Genomic DNA, 16,183 nt, shown 5'->3' with positions numbered 1-16,183 from the left:
GACAAGTTTCAAGAAAAAATACACGATTAAACCCGGTTCTCCAACTTCCAACGTAGACCCCTACTACCATGTCTCCTTCTCCAACATCAGGGGTCTACGTTCTAACCTTCCAGAGGTTGAAACCCAATTACAGGAGACTAAACCAGACCTTTTATTTTTAAGTGAAACTGGCATTGGACAGGCTATTTCCCTAGAAGAGTTCGCAATTAAAGGATACTCTAACTTAACCTCTAAATCTGACCCCCAAGATCGCCATGGGCATGGAATATGTGCCTATATTAAAGATAGCTTTCCATGTGGTAGGGACATCTCCAGGGAAGATCCTAACTTACCCTATATATGCATCCGGGTTGCTTTAGCTCACACTACGGCATTTTTATTTACTCTCTATCGCCCCCACAACAGCGGAGTTACTATATTTAAAAGCATATCTGAGAAAATTGACCAAGTCCTATCTGCTTATCCTTCAGCTAACATTCACGTATGTGGAGACTTCAATGTTCACAACGTCGAATGGTTGACCCACTCAAACAAGACCGATGATGAGGGGAGGTTCTGTCATGATTTCTCCATTGCCTATGACCTCACTCAGATTGTTCAGGAACCCACCCGTGTGCCCGACAATGACGGCCAGTATGCAAGCCTACTAGACCTTTTTCTCACAACTTGCCCTGAACTATGTTCAGTTTCTGTTCTGTCGCCTCTTGGATCTTCCGACCACTCTGTTGTATCAATTAAGATAAAAATGAAATGTAATAAGTCCCCAGACGTACCTCTCCATCGTACAGTATATCGATACACTAAGGCTGACTGGGATAGCTTCCGTACATTTATAACTGATCTACCTCTGCATTCCATATTTAAAAAGGATGTGTCCTCTATAGTATTAGACCTGACGGAATGGTTAATTGTAGGTATTGATCGTTTCATACCCTCGAAAAAGTTTCAGCAAAAACCTAACAGCCAACCATGGTTCTCTCCAGAATGTGCTGCTGCCATTGCGCACAGAAATCACTTTTTCCACTGTTTCCAACGTAATAGATGTATGGAAACTAAAGCCGCTTTCAGGACTGCCAGCAACCATTGTAAGAAAGTAATAAAGAATGCAAGCGAGTTGTATGCTCAATCTGTTAAGTCAAAAGTAGCTGAGCAGCGGCTTGGTTCCCACCAGTTTTGGCAAATAGCAAACAGAATTCTGAACAGATGTGTGCGCTCCATTCCAACTATCATCAATGGACCTGAGGTAATCTCGTCAGCATCAGACAAAGCCAAACTCTTTGTCAAGAACTTTGCAGCTAATTCTACCTTTTGCGATCAAGGCCGCCAACCCCCAATATTTCCTCCTGTATCTGAAAACACACTATGTGATATACGTATATCTGTACGTGATGTTGCCAAGCTAATCAAAAACCTTGATTCCAGTAAAGCAACTGGCCCGGACGGTATTCCAATTATTGTACTCAAAAAACTTCAACCTGAACTAGCGCCCATACTTACAAAACTATTTAAACGTTGTCTTAAGGAGAATAGTTTCCCATCTCCCTGGAAAATTTCATCTGTATGCCCTGTATTTAAGAATTCAGGTGATCGCTCATCCCCCTCTCAGTACAGGCCAATAAGTCTCCTGTGCGTCATGAGTAAGTTGCTGGAATCTGTGTTAAATACAGAAGTAATCAACCATCTCAACAAAAATAACCTTCTTAGTGACACTCAATATGGTTTCCGTTCTGCTAGATCTACAGCAGATGTGCTTACAGTTATATCTCATAGGATTAGCAAATCTCTCGACGGAGGCAACCTTTCTAGGGCAATTGCTCTTGACATATCTAAGGCCTTTGATAGCGTATGGCATAAAGGTTTACTTCATAAGATCTCTAGCTATGGTATAGCTGGAAATGTCTTCTCAATTATTAAATCATTTCTTTCTGATAGGTTCATAAGAGTAGTAGTTGAGGGGCAAAAATCAGAAGCCCACAGTATTAATGCCGGTGTCCCTCAGGGGTCCATCCTGGGCCCAACTCTTTTCTTGATCTACATTAATGATCTCCCAAATCACATCCTTAAATCATTTGTAGACATTTATGCTGACGACACTACCATTTATGGTAGCACATCTAAGACAGTAAACGACCAAGTTCTCTCCAATTCTCTCTCCTCTGATCTTGAGCATGTAGTACAATGGGGAAAGGAGTGGCTGGTTACTTTTAATGCATATAAAACCAAGCTTCTCTCTTTACATCATCAACATTCTGATCCACGTCTGGCATCAATTGAAATGAATGGCTCTCGTCTTCAGGAGGCCTCAAGTTTTGACAAGCTTCTGGGCTTGACCATTACTCCTGATCTTAAATGGAACACGTACATCAAATCTGTTGCCAAGGCCGCTGGAAAAATGGTCGGATCTTTCTATCGATCCAGTAGATATCTCACTGCTGATGCAATTCTCTATCTATATAAGAGCCAGGTACGTCCAAGGATGGAATACTGTTGCCACATCTGGGCAGGAGCTGCTAGAAAGGACTTGTCCTGCCTTGATAGAGTTCAAAATAGACTTCGTAGCCTCGTAGGAGATGTCCTTTTCTCCTCCTTGCAACCTCTATCTCACAGAAGAGATGTTGCGAGTTTGTCTCTGATGTATCATTATTTTCATGGAAAGTGTTCGACTGAGCTTCAATCTATGGTCCCCCCTCGCCAAACTTTCACAAGAAACACTCGTCTAGCTGTAAACACTATCAATAATTCCCCCCACTCTTTATCTGTGCCTAAACCTAAACGTAGATTCCATAAACAAAGCTTTTTTATTAGAACTGCACGCCTGTGGAATTGTCTTCCATTTTCCTGCTTTCCGGCTGACTACAATATGGTTGTGTTCAAGTCTAACGTAAATAAGTTCTTGATGAGCCGTTCCATATAAGTTATCAAATTTAACAAATTTTCATTACTAATGATTATTATATTGTCCAATTTCTACTGTACACTCTTTAACCCTTATCCTTGAGTGGCCTCTTGGCCTTGATAATGAGTTGATACCTATGAAAAAAAAAAAAAGAAAATGTCCAATGTGAACAAGTTCTAATTGAATCGTCCCCCTAAGTAATCCAAGTTGCAAAATTCCCACTGTTTACTATGCTAAAATCACAATGACTAATGTATACCTATTAACCCTTATCCTCGAGTGGCCTCTGGGCCTTGATAAGTGGTGACACCCTTGTAAAAAAAAAAAAAAAAATGTTAAAAGCTGGAGTACAATTGTCACAGAAGAGGCGGTACTGCTCAGAACACTCTTCAGAGTATAAAACCGTTTTTGAAATTGAGTGCTTTTCCTTACAGTCTCTTTTTCAATGTAGAGAGATTGCTAGCCTTTCTCTAATCTATCATTATTTTCATGGTAGGTGCTTGACAGAGATCTAATCTATGCCCTCACCCCCTCTACCATATGTAACATTCACAGACAAAAATTGCCTAACGAAAACCACTGAAAATAATTTTCCTTCATCTGTGTGCTGAAAATTAAATGAACTTCCATGAAAAGAGTTTCTTTCGAAAACTGTCTTTGGAACACAATACCATGGACTGCTTCCTGGCTGACTACAGCATGATCGTTTTCAAGTTCAATCTTAACAATTTCTTGTTGAGCTGTCCTCGGTTATCACTCTGCTCAGTTCCAACCATCATTACCAATCCTCGGGTTAAACTCAGTAACTTTTATCTTTGAATGGCAACAAGGCCTTGCTAAGCAGTGAACTTTAAATGAAAAATTAAAAAAAAAGAAAATTATCACTTACAACTTTTTTCAGATCTCAAATGAATAATTTAACAAAACCATTTTTGATGAATAATTTTAACAAAACCAAAAATTGATAAATAATTTTAACAAAATCAAGAATTTAATGAATAATTTGAACAAAACCAAAAATTTAATGAATAATTTGACAAAACCAAGAATTCAATGAATATTTTAATAAAACAAAAAATTCAATGAATAATTTGACAAAACAAAAAATTCAATGAATAATTTTAACAAAACAAAAAATTTGAATAATTTAACAAAGCAAAAACTTAAGGAATACTGATACTTTGTGTCCAAAGGAATTTGTGGTATTGATCTAACTTTTATTGTTTATTTATTTAATGCAACAAGTATAAGAAATAATTGAAAATACAAAATAAAAGAAAATCTCAGAATTATTCCAATTTTCTTTGCAGCATATCTATAAAATGAATGTGATACTGTTTTTGGTAACCTTGGTATTAGTTTTTGTTTCTTCAAGACATAAAAATCAAAATAATTGCGTTCTTCGCCATGTTCTTCACTTCAATTCCAGAAATAGATGTCAAACCTTATGGTCATTAAAGAAGCCTTAGAAAAAAAAAAAAAGAAAAGAAAAAAAAGACCCCCCCCCAAAAAAAAACTATTATTATCTCCCTTCCCGGCTGCTCCAGAAAGTACCTCATTCCTGACGCAATTCCTTACCTATATAAAAGTACCTCATTCCTGACGCAATTCCTTACCTATATAAAAGTACCTCATTCCTGACGCAATTCCTTACCTATATAAAAGTACAAATATGTTAAAAGCTGGAGTACAGTTGTCACAAAAGAGACGGTACTGCTCAGAACACTCTTCAGAGTATAAAACCGTTTTTGGAATTGAGTGCTTTTCCTTACAGTCTCTTTCTCAATGTAGAGGGATTGCTAGCCTTTCTCTACTATATCATTATTTTCATGGTAGGTGCTTGACAGAGATCTAATCTATGCCCTCACCCCCTCTACCATATGTAACATTCACAGACAAAAATTGCCTAACGAAAACCACTGAAAATAATTTTCCTTCATCTGTGTGCTGAAAATTAAATGAACTTCCATGAAAAGAGTTTCTTTCGAAAACTGTCTTTGGAACACAATACCATGGACTGCTTCCTGGCTGACTACAGCATGATCGTTTTCAAGTTCAATCTTAACAATTTCTTGTTGAGCTGTCCTCGGTTATCACTCTGCTCAGTTCCAACCATCATTACCAATCCTCGGGTTAAACTCAGTAACTTTTATCTTTGAATGGCAACAAGGCCTTGCTAAGCAGTGAACTTTAAATGAAAAATTAAAAAAAAAAGAAAATTATCACTTGCAACTTTTTTCAGATCTCAAATGAATAATTTAACAAAACCATTTTTGATGAATAATTTTAACAAAACCAAAAATTGATAAATAATTTTAACAAAATCAAGAATTTAATGAATAATTTGAACAAAACCAAACATTTAATGAATAATTTGACAAAACCAAGAATTTAATGAATATTTTAATAAAACAAAAAATTCAATGAATAATTTGACAAAACGAAAAAATTCAATGAATAATTTGACAAAACAAAAAATTCAATGAATAATTTTAACAAAACAAAAAATTTGAATAATTTAACAAAGCAAAAACTTAAGGAATATCTGATAAAAAATTTTTGTACACCTGATACTTTGTATCCAAAGGAATTTGTGGTATTGATATAACTTTTATTGTTTATTTATTTAATGCAACAAGTATAAGAAATAATTGAAAATACAAAATAAAAGAAAATCTCAGAATTATTCCAATTTTCTTTGCAGCATATCTATAAAATGAATGTGATACTGTTTTTGGTAACCTTGGTATTAGTTTTTGTTTCTTCAAGACATAAAAAGCAAAATAATTGCGTTCTTCACCATGTTCTTCACTTCAATTCCAGAAATAGATGTCAAACCTTATGGTCATTAAAGAAGCCTTAGAAAAAAGAAAAAAGAAAAAAAGACCCCCCCCCCAAAAAAAACAAAAAACAAAACAAAAACAAACTATTACTATCTCTCTTCCCGGCTGCATAAAATTAGAATGTCTAGTTTAGCAATTGTAGTCATCAACATCTTATGCTTTAAATCACAAAAATAGGTTGTGGCAGGAATTAAAGAATCTTTACTCCTCATCCCTCTAAGCTGACAAAAAAGCAGAAATAAAAAAATAAAATCTCTTACTTTGCATTGCAATTGTTTCTAAGATGCCTTTTTGTGTGTGTGGGTGGGGGAGGGATATTAACTTCCTATTTACACATTTCGATTTGATGAAATAAGATTGACATAAAGGGAGACAATTATATTTTTAACAAAAGCAGAACTTTTGAGGGTTTTTTTTTTCTTAGATACATTGTGTGTGCATATTAATATGTTCCAAAACGACGATGCAACAGTTTTAACAGAAAACGATTGACGGGGACGTATCAAAACATTTGTAGACAAACAGTTCTTTTTAACAGATGTAAATAAACACAACACATACCTAGATTATATACGAACATTTATTTTTATGATTCCGGCCGACATCTTCAGAGGTTACAACGTCTTAACATCTTGGCAGCCTGAGAAAACGCTGCTCCTTGCGTCATTGAGAGACCAACTCCCCCTTGAGTCGTCCGTTCTCTCTGATGTTCAGCTAACGACTGACTAGAATCTCCCTAAATCTACATCTCATCACATGCCTAAAACCAACAGCTGACGTAACCTCAATCTAGTTATTTGTTTATGCAAACCAAAATTATGTTTACGTCTATTTTCTATTTTCACATTATTTTGTAGCTGTTTATTATTTCAGCTATCAATCACTTTTTCCAGATCTAACTGTTTACTTTTCTAATCATAATCGATCCAGCGACCCACCGTCGCTTGAACCCATTAATAATAATAATAATGATAATGTTTTGGCCCTTGGCCCTGCCTGCCACAGTTAACACAGATACTATACTATGATCACAGTCAAAGGATCACCACATTACAAAAGTTCATTGAATCATAGCAAAAAACATAAAACATTTAAGAAATTGATGACAGTTTTGTTTTTTAATGTTTTGCTTTCGATTTGAAAACCAGATCACCAGATACACAAAAGTAAAAGAAGTGACAAAAAATAATGGCGACAACTGTTTTATCGTTTATTTCAATAAACAATGATACTAAATTAGCAAACATAGTCTTACCATGAATCTAATAAACTACTTAGTAACCTTAGGGAAAATTTTCAAAATAAGTGTCTTTAACTTTGACATAGAGCTTCAGATGTTTACAAAATTTTTAGCTGTTTGCCATAGCACTTCCTGACCTATTTTGCTTCATTTTCTAAACGATTCTTTAAGAGTTTCCAAATTTTCACGAAGGTTAGCACAGGGTTTGGAGTCCAAGATCGACCAAATGAAGAATACGCTTGGCGCACTTGATGTGAAAATCAGAAATGTGTTTTCTGTGATATACGCATTGTTTAAATTTGGTAAAATAAACAACCGAAAGCTTGCTTAATATCTTTAAATATCTATTTAAAGAAAAAAATTATATCGTTTTGGCTTTCTAAAAACAAAAATTGAATATTCCCGTAACGATATTTAAAAAAAAGTGCCATCTTATTTCTTATAACATTGTCATGTGAGCCGCGTGCTTGCATTTGAAAACTTTAAAACTGTCCAGTTAACATCTCGACAGAATACCACCGAGAGAGATTTTTTTACATCTCCAAAGAAATAAAAATGATAAACAAAAACAAATCGCTTGAAAATGGTTTCATGTTTGAACTGAAAGTTTGCTTAATATCTTTAAATATCTATATAAAGTAAAAGAAAATATCGTTGTGGCTTTCTAAAAAATTGAAATATTCACTTAACAATATTTTAAAAAAGTGCATTCCTATTTCTTATAAATAAATATTTGTTAATTTTACAAAATTGCATTGTAATTTGTCTTACAAATGTATTTCATACATATTTTATTTAAAAATTTAAACAATGCTTGTCTCACGGAAAACACACCTTTGAATTTTATATCACATGCGCTGAACATATTCTTCCAGCATTCGAATATATCACCACAGACAACCAACACAAGGATTCTTTACTACATTTTCTTTCATCTACCATCATGGCGACGAAAAAAATAATGTATAAAATTCTGAAGAAAGGGTCTATCGCTGAAATATAAATTTTAAACAAATATTTGTTTATTTTACATAATGTTGCGTTGTAGTTTGACTTAGAAACATATTTAATATGTATAAAATAAAATATGCATCTGGTGCGCTTGAAAGCCAAATCACAACGTAATATTAGGAAAATAAACAAATATTTTACTTGTTTGAAATTTATAACAAATATATTTCAGAGATATACTCCATCTTCAGTATGTTTTGTTTTTCTTTTTTTTTCTTTTCTTCTTCCTTGCCATGTTGTAAAGTTGGAGAAAGAAAAGTGTATATCTCTGAAATATATTTGTGATAATTTTCAAACAAGTAAAATATTTGTTTATTTTCCTAATATTACGTTGTGATTTGGCTTTCAAGCGCACTTGATGACCATTTTATTTTATTCAAATTAAAACAATGTTTCTATATGAACTCACATCTTTGACGTATTTAATATGTATTTTATTTTAAAAATTTAAACAACACTTATATCACGAAAACACATCTCTGAATTATATATAATCCAGAGAAATTAATTTCAGTTTACAAATTGAATAATTTTGCAAAATAAATATTAGTATTAACATTTATGACAGTCTCGATCAAATGAAGAAGCTCAATATTCAAGATAGAGCAATAATATAAGAAAACAGGAAATTAAATTCCGTAAATTAAAATTTACAACAAATCTATTTTTTGACAAGGAATGCAAATAAACAAATTAAACATGTCCTTAATCCATAGTTTTAATGAATGGCTCATATCCTCTGCAGAAACGTTGTTAGCAAAATAATATTCGTAGGTAGTTTATAAATTTTTTTGGTTAGCACAAATTGAAGACTAAAAAAAATTATGAAAATAAATTGTATTTGTGAGAAAGCTGATAAAATGGAGAAAAGCAACAGGTCAAAAGGATACTCCAAATGAAGTCCAGGTTCGATGAAGAAAAGAGGTATAATCACATGCAAGTGAAAAGGTTGGATAGTCCAAGCATATGATATAGTCCAAATGAAATTAAAAGACAGAACTGATATGCAAAATCCAGTGCGAAAATATCAGTCTACCGATGAAACATAGTCTTTTTTTATTGGGGCTAAATTTATTTATTTTTAATTTGTTTTTTTTTTTTTTTTTTTAACTTAGATGTGATTAATTAAAAAAAGCTAACTGTGATTTGTGGAATGCTATTAATTTTAATTAGCACATGCGCAGAAAAAAAATGTATAGTTGATTTACATCAGGCCAAAGTCAGTGATTTTTTATTATTTTTTTAATTTTTACCCCTTAGCAGTTATTTTTCTGGCTAAAAACTAAATGGAAAGTTTGCTACAGGTGTAAATACCGTATATATCAAATTTCACCCCTGTAGACCAAGTATTCAGAGAAGAGTTTGTTAGAGACTTTTTTCACACATACTAACAGGTCACATATATTTTGCCATTTGCTGGAACGTTTTTATCTTAAATTCTATGCAATTATGCAGAATGTAGAAACTATGCATAAATTGAATTCAGCTTAATAATGAAATGAAACCAATTTTCTAAGAAAACATAAAAATGAATAATTTATTAACGCTCGTTTTTAAAGGAATATGCAAATTAGATAACATTCATGTAGTTGCTCGCATATCCATGACTGAATATATTAACAAGTTCGTCTTATTAATTTTTAAAATGAAAAAGCAGGCTTTTAATATCAATGTCAGAGTGAGAAAAATCACATCTTATACAACACACTGATAAGATTTTTTTTTATTTGGATCTAAGTCAAACAAATGTCAGCTCAAAACTGAGATGGAAACAAAAAAGCCGCCATCTTTGCTATGTCATTGTTTCATTTTCTTTCCATTTTTTTTTATTAAAAATGATTGTCCTTTTGTTTTTTGTTTATTTCATCTTAAGTTTTCATTTCGTTAATTCATTTGTCTAATTGAAATAAGTGCTTCTCAAATCCGAGGGATTAGTGTTGCGGGATTATGTTAATTCAAAATAACCTTATAGAATTGTAGGGTCATAAATACTTTCATATCCGGAGCAGCTGACCTTTTTAAAAAAACGTTTTTTATTTACTTTTTTTATTTTTAATTAAATATATGTATATATTAGCAGAGGAACCCAGCATTTCCTGGGTGTTACATACAAGCAATTAACAACGGTAATGTACAAATTCCAGTAAACATTCTCACTTTCAGCAGGTGCATAACTCTCACTACCCTTATTTTGTCCTTTAGTTCTCACATTCCAGTTTTTTCTTTATCAAGCCATGGTCATAAAACCTTTAGCATTAGACAGGGGCTACTAAGCTAATTAGGAAATGCATAAAAATGCAGTTAAAGAATTTTGGAGGTTACATCAACTGAAACCCTGCAGAATAACAACCAAGATTAGACTACTTGTCAAACTAATTCAAATAATTCATATTATTAATTACTATCTAAAATTCCGAAAAATCAACTTATTAACTCTGCCAAGATGGAGTTTGTTTTTGTTTGAATTTGCCACTGGATTTATTTTTGTACAGCTTAGCGTCTACATAACTTAACCAATCTTTATCAAACTTGTTTACAATATCAGGTCATGGTCTAACTGGCATTTCAGGATAATAGATATATTTTTGGTGATAATTTCGGTTTTGTTTATTGTGAAGACTTTGTGCTCGGTTCATATTGTAGCCAATAAAGTCCCATATCTTATATGGCCTTTGAACTGGGAAATTTCTGTAATGATTGGAATTGACTGAATTCCAAATTTGATATATGGATCTGATGTTCTTTGATCACAATTATAACATTGCCGTTACGCTTGAACCGTGTTCGTTATAGTTCCAACTTCTCTCAGATCCCTATGCCGTCTGGCAACGTCGAAAAGGAAACAAAAATAAATAAATCCGACTCAGGATTTTTTCCTTTTTTAACAAAAGATTTTTTTACCATTACTCTCTCATTTCGATATCACTTAAAGGTCTTTTGCCATCATCACCTGGTGTACACTTTTCTTCTCCGACCTTACAATGGCATTAACCATCCATTTCTCGCCTTTGATTTTACACGTCTGTTTTCTTTGTCAAGTTTGTTTCTACCGACCACGTGGTGCATTTTTCTCCTTTTTCTTCTTGTGTACACTTCCTAATTTCCATATGTGCTCTTTTCATCTGCTGCTGCTAATCGCTTTGCAGGCCAGCCATCCTTCACTGCTGCTGATATTTTCACCACGCGCTCATATGCACTGTTAGACAATAACTACGATGCAAAATTTCAATCTGATCAGATCAATAGTTTTTGAGTGATCGACATTTCCACGGCATTACTTTTGGAATAATACTTCATTCATACAATATGACGAAGTTCCAGATAAAAGTTTCTCCCATCCTTACATTATCAGAATCATGCAGTCTCACAACTGAGTTATGTTCTTGTTTCTAAGAGGGATAAATTCCAATATACATGTGACTCGGGAACACTTGTGAATTTAACATTCCCTTGACACTTCTTCCTTTGGAGAAAGTTAGTTCAATACATCTAGGATGGATGCTGTCTAAAGAAGATGGGCTTCAATTACTTATTAATTCAAGTCGAAATAGCATTTCAGCTTTTTTTCTACTTTGTTGCTTTTTTTTTTTGTTTTATTTCAGAAGATAGATGATGTGTTAACCGCGCTCCTGTCGATGGGATTTGAGCTGGAAGATAGTCAAGCCGCTGTCCAGTCCGGAAGATTGACGGTTGAGTCTGCAGTTGAATGGTAAGCAGTGCTTTCTGTCACATGTTGAGAAAAACTAATCAATAACGACCACTTTTTGACCTCCCGCTTTCGTTTTCCTTACTATTAACTTACACGCAATATTCGCCGCTTTTATAGCCGAACACAACTCCCACTTATTTTTTTTTTGCGGTTGATGTTGGCAAAATATTATTAATTCCTCATGACTTTTACACTTCAAAACATTGCTTGAAAATCTCGAGTTTGTTTTTGTAAATTGTTAATACTCTTCATTTAACACAATATATTAAAAATTAATATATAAATATGTATTGTAATAAATACATACCAATAAATAGCATAAGATATATATATACTAGACTACCCGTGACCCGTTGGGTCAGTATGTTATATTAGCTATGGAATTCATGTATGAGCGTGACGTAAAGAAAATAGTTTTTTTTTGACATAACAGAAACGTTTTTATGAAAAATCACAGACAGATCACTCAAACATGAAAAAAAAAAAAACCCTCCCTATTTGTGTAAAGTTACCTATTTTTCCGAATAATCGCTCAAAAATCGAAAATTAAACATGATTTTCCTACGAATCGAATGCTGGCGAAAGTCATTTAGCAGCAAAAACGCACATGAACCTACCGATGAGAAATATAAGAATGAAAAACCCATATTGGAATACTTTAACCAAGTTATAGAAACTTTAAATCTAAAAAAAAAATAATTAATAAAACCTGAAGCAAAAAAATAAAACCTAAATAAATAAAATAAAATAAAACTAATATTGAAACAGATTAGTAAATGTGTCAACAAATTCACCATTATCACACAACTATTTTGTATCTAGAAATGTAAACAAAAAATAAAAAAAGAAGGAAGGAAGGAAAAGGGATGGATAGAGTAGTAGTAATAGTAGTAGTAGTAGTAGTAGTAGTAGTAGTAGTAGTAATCTTGGCTTTACTACAATTGTTCTTATGTTTATCAACGGGTTAAAGTTGTTTAGTTGTAAAAAATAGCGACAGTATAGTTGTAATAAAGAATAGTTGCAAAACACCCCCACTCTTCCCATGTTAAATAATAATTTTGAAATAATAACGTTAATATTTCAGTGCGCAGGTCAAAATCTGTAAAAGAAACGATTTGTGTTTATTTGTTTACGTTGTTATGGGTTAATGTTTATGTGTGCATGCGCAACCGGAAAGTGGGTTACATCACTCGTTACAAGGTCATTTGAGTTTTATAATTACATAGATATATATATTGTTTTAACAAAAACCAAGACTTCAAAGAATGCGTTGATAGCAACAAATAGTGTATTTCATCATTAGTTCCAATTGTTTCAAGACTATTCGGACAAATCCAAACATTATGTCATTTGAAAATTTTCACAAGAACAGCCTTTCTTCAGACTTATTGAATATAAAACACTTTAACAATAAAACAATATGGAAAACATTTCCTTATAAGGAAAAGAAAACAAGCAAAATATTTTACCTGTATCGCATCCTTGCAAAGTATTTTTTTTCAAATTTATATATTTACCTATTTTCGTATCTCCATTAAAAAAAAAATCAAACAAAATATCATACAATGTTACCACTAATTACTTATGTCCATTTAATATATATATATATATAACTACTTCATTTATTCGCATAAATTTAATATACGAAAGTATAGATTTATGCGTAAACTTTAAGTATTTACTTCAAAAGTGCTCAATACGTAGGTAGAGCTAGTTAGTAATTTATAAAATATATATGGCGATTAAGCTACACTGAATATTCTGCGTTTCATCCAACTATAGGATTCGTCAGGCTTATGCGCATAAGCCTGACGACTCCTATAGTTGGATGAAACGCAGAATATTCAGTGTAGCTTAATCGCCATATATATTTTATAAATTACTATATATATATATATATATATATATATATATATATATATATATATATATATATATATATATATATACTGTATTAACAAAACCAAGACTTCAAAAAAGGAATTGGTAGCAACAAAAAATGTATTTCATTGTGTGACGGTACCCTCGGGTAGGGATCTCCTAAGAAGATTCCAACACCGAGAGCGCGTCTTGAAAAAAATAAATATAGGGTGCCAGCTGAAAGTTATTCAGCCGAGATAGCACCTGTCCAAGTTCGGATCAGTGATATCGTCGTGGAATGCTTCGGTGACGTTCACGTTAACAAATGCAAGGCAACGAAAAATGATGAGGAACACGACGACATTTATATAAGTGTTATAAACACGACAATTTATTTATAAAACAAGGCTGGAGAGAAAATAACAGAAAACAAAACAGGGCAACAAGACAATAATTCAAACAAAAAAAAATCATGCAGACAATGTTATGGGATAAAGAAAGGGGGGGTGATATGTGATACTTATAATTGTTCCAAGAATATCGTCTCTTATTCTCTTTTCCTTCCTTTTCTTTTTCAAATGGAAATCAATGAGGTGCGTAAGTAATGTTCCAGGGGGGGGGGGTTATAATGAGAAATTTCAAGAAAACAAAGATTGTCTCTTTTCGCTACTTTTTTTTTCTAGGAGTCAATAATATATTGTTCATGGGTCGGCCAAAGGGAGGGTCCAGTGATGGGGAGAAGTATTTAGAGAGTTGCTTCTTTATCTCTTTCTTTTTCTTTTTATATGAGGCACATAATAGTTCAACTTAGTTAGCTGTTTGTACGAGATGGGAATTGGACAATTTGAAAAGTGTACTTATCTTTCCTTTTTCCGGAGTTGCTGGTCCGTATTCCGACGGCGTGAAGTTTCACTAATATTCGTTTCTTGCTTTTCGTTTTTCTTTCCCTTTGGTTTGTTGATAAGCAATTCTCATGACTGACTTTTAAATTCCAACCGTTGCGTGCCAAGGTATGACCATTGTATCCTTATCGGCGCGATGTGAGTCGACTGGGGTTTTTTTCTTCACCGTGCAATCTCAGTCCAACTATCTCGTGCCAAGGTATATCCATTGTTTCCTTATTGGCGCGATGTGAGTTGACTGGTGTTTTTCACCATGCGACCTGGGCCGCGGTGTCTATAGGTTGAAGAGAAGAATCGCCACGCGTGTGATCGCGTCTGTGCTCTACGTCCGACTGATTAAATTTCCCGCTTTTTCTTTGCTTCCAGACCGGTTGGGGATGGGGATGTTGTATCAATGACATCCGCTCAAGGCTGTGGTGGGGGTGTGTCATCTCGATATACTGTTGCCATAACAACACAGAAAACTGGGTCATCCCGTCTGGTCTCGCTTTAACTACGACTGATTGTGATATGAGAGTGTGGGAGGGGGTTGTCTGCTTGATTAATATATATATATATTTATCACAAATAAAGAGGAGGGGGAGTATAGCCATTTCTCTTAACAATTGTAAGTTACAATTGTTTCAATACCGGTTGGACAATTTCAAACATTATGTCGTTTGAAAATCTACACATAACCAGCCTTACTTCAGACTTCTTGAATAAAAAACACTTAACAATAGAACATTATTTAAAGAAATTTCCCTTAAAGGAAATGAAGCATGCGAAAACATTTATCCTGGACGCATCCTTTGTCAAGAGCATATTTAAATATTAATATATCACCTAATTTTCGTATCCTTATTTAAAAACCTCTCATAAGAAGTTTCCACAAAAACCCGTAGCCATTTAATATCTTTTAATAATACTATTCATTGAATTCCTAAATTAGATTTCTATATTTCTTTATTTCACATAATTAATTTTGTTTTAATTTTATTTTTATATTTATAATATGGCCAGAACAACCTAGCTATAACGTTATGGTTATTTTTAGTTTCATATTCGCCCAATGGTGGCTTCAATGTTTACAAAATATCGATTATCTTAAGACCAATTTTAGGTTAATATTTTATTAAATAGGGAAATAAAGAATGACATTACCCTATATTTATTAATCCTCACAACATTCCAAGTTAGGAAACCTATTCTATTTTTTATTATTTAATATTTTATTATTCTCTCTCGTTCTAATCTATTGTGGTTCTCGATAGTTGGGAAAACCTAACTACGATATATATATATATATATATATATATATATATATATATATATATATATATATATATATATACCATGAGTCTAAATAAAAACTGTAAATCAGAAATTTACATGTACAAATTTATTTTTCGACAGAATGCCTCCAATAAAAAAAGGGCAGGGGCGTTGAATTATCCTGATTTAATTCAGTTTTAAAGAATGTAATGTTCTTCTCGTCAGAGGATAGAAACTGGTTAGCAGATTAGCGCGGAGCTAGAATTGCTGGTTTTAGCACTTTCTGAAACTGCATTTTATGATGATGGTCATAAAATGTATAATTATGCTTGTAAAAATAAATTTCTGATTTACATTTTTTATTTAGACTTAACGTATTAAGCCCTACTTCTCATTGTCGTATTGAGCTTTTTTTTTTTTACTTGGTTGGGATAATATAAATATTAATACGTTTACTGGACTAAAGCT

The 16,183-nt window shown here is 33.0% G+C and overlaps 1 protein-coding gene across 2 annotated transcripts in view; it reads left to right on the top strand.

The window, feature by feature from the left end:
- Nucleotides 1-16,183, top strand: part of LOC145291153 (uncharacterized) — a 318,145-nt gene that overhangs the window by 108,483 nt on the left and 193,479 nt on the right. For both annotated transcript variants that reach the window (XM_080136682.1, XM_080136681.1), the window contains exon 2: nt 11,593-11,699. In XM_080136682.1, coding sequence (XP_079992808.1) covers nt 11,593-11,699 — 107 coding nt within the window. The remainder of the gene's footprint in view (nt 1-11,592; nt 11,700-16,183) is intronic.

This window comes from Euprymna scolopes, chromosome 12, assembly GCF_053919585.1.
Source record: "Euprymna scolopes isolate OS-2025 chromosome 12, ASM5391958v1, whole genome shotgun sequence".
Classification (NCBI taxonomy): Eukaryota; Metazoa; Mollusca; class Cephalopoda; order Sepiida; family Sepiolidae; genus Euprymna; species Euprymna scolopes.
This window is presented reverse-complemented; position numbering and strand designations above follow the sequence as displayed.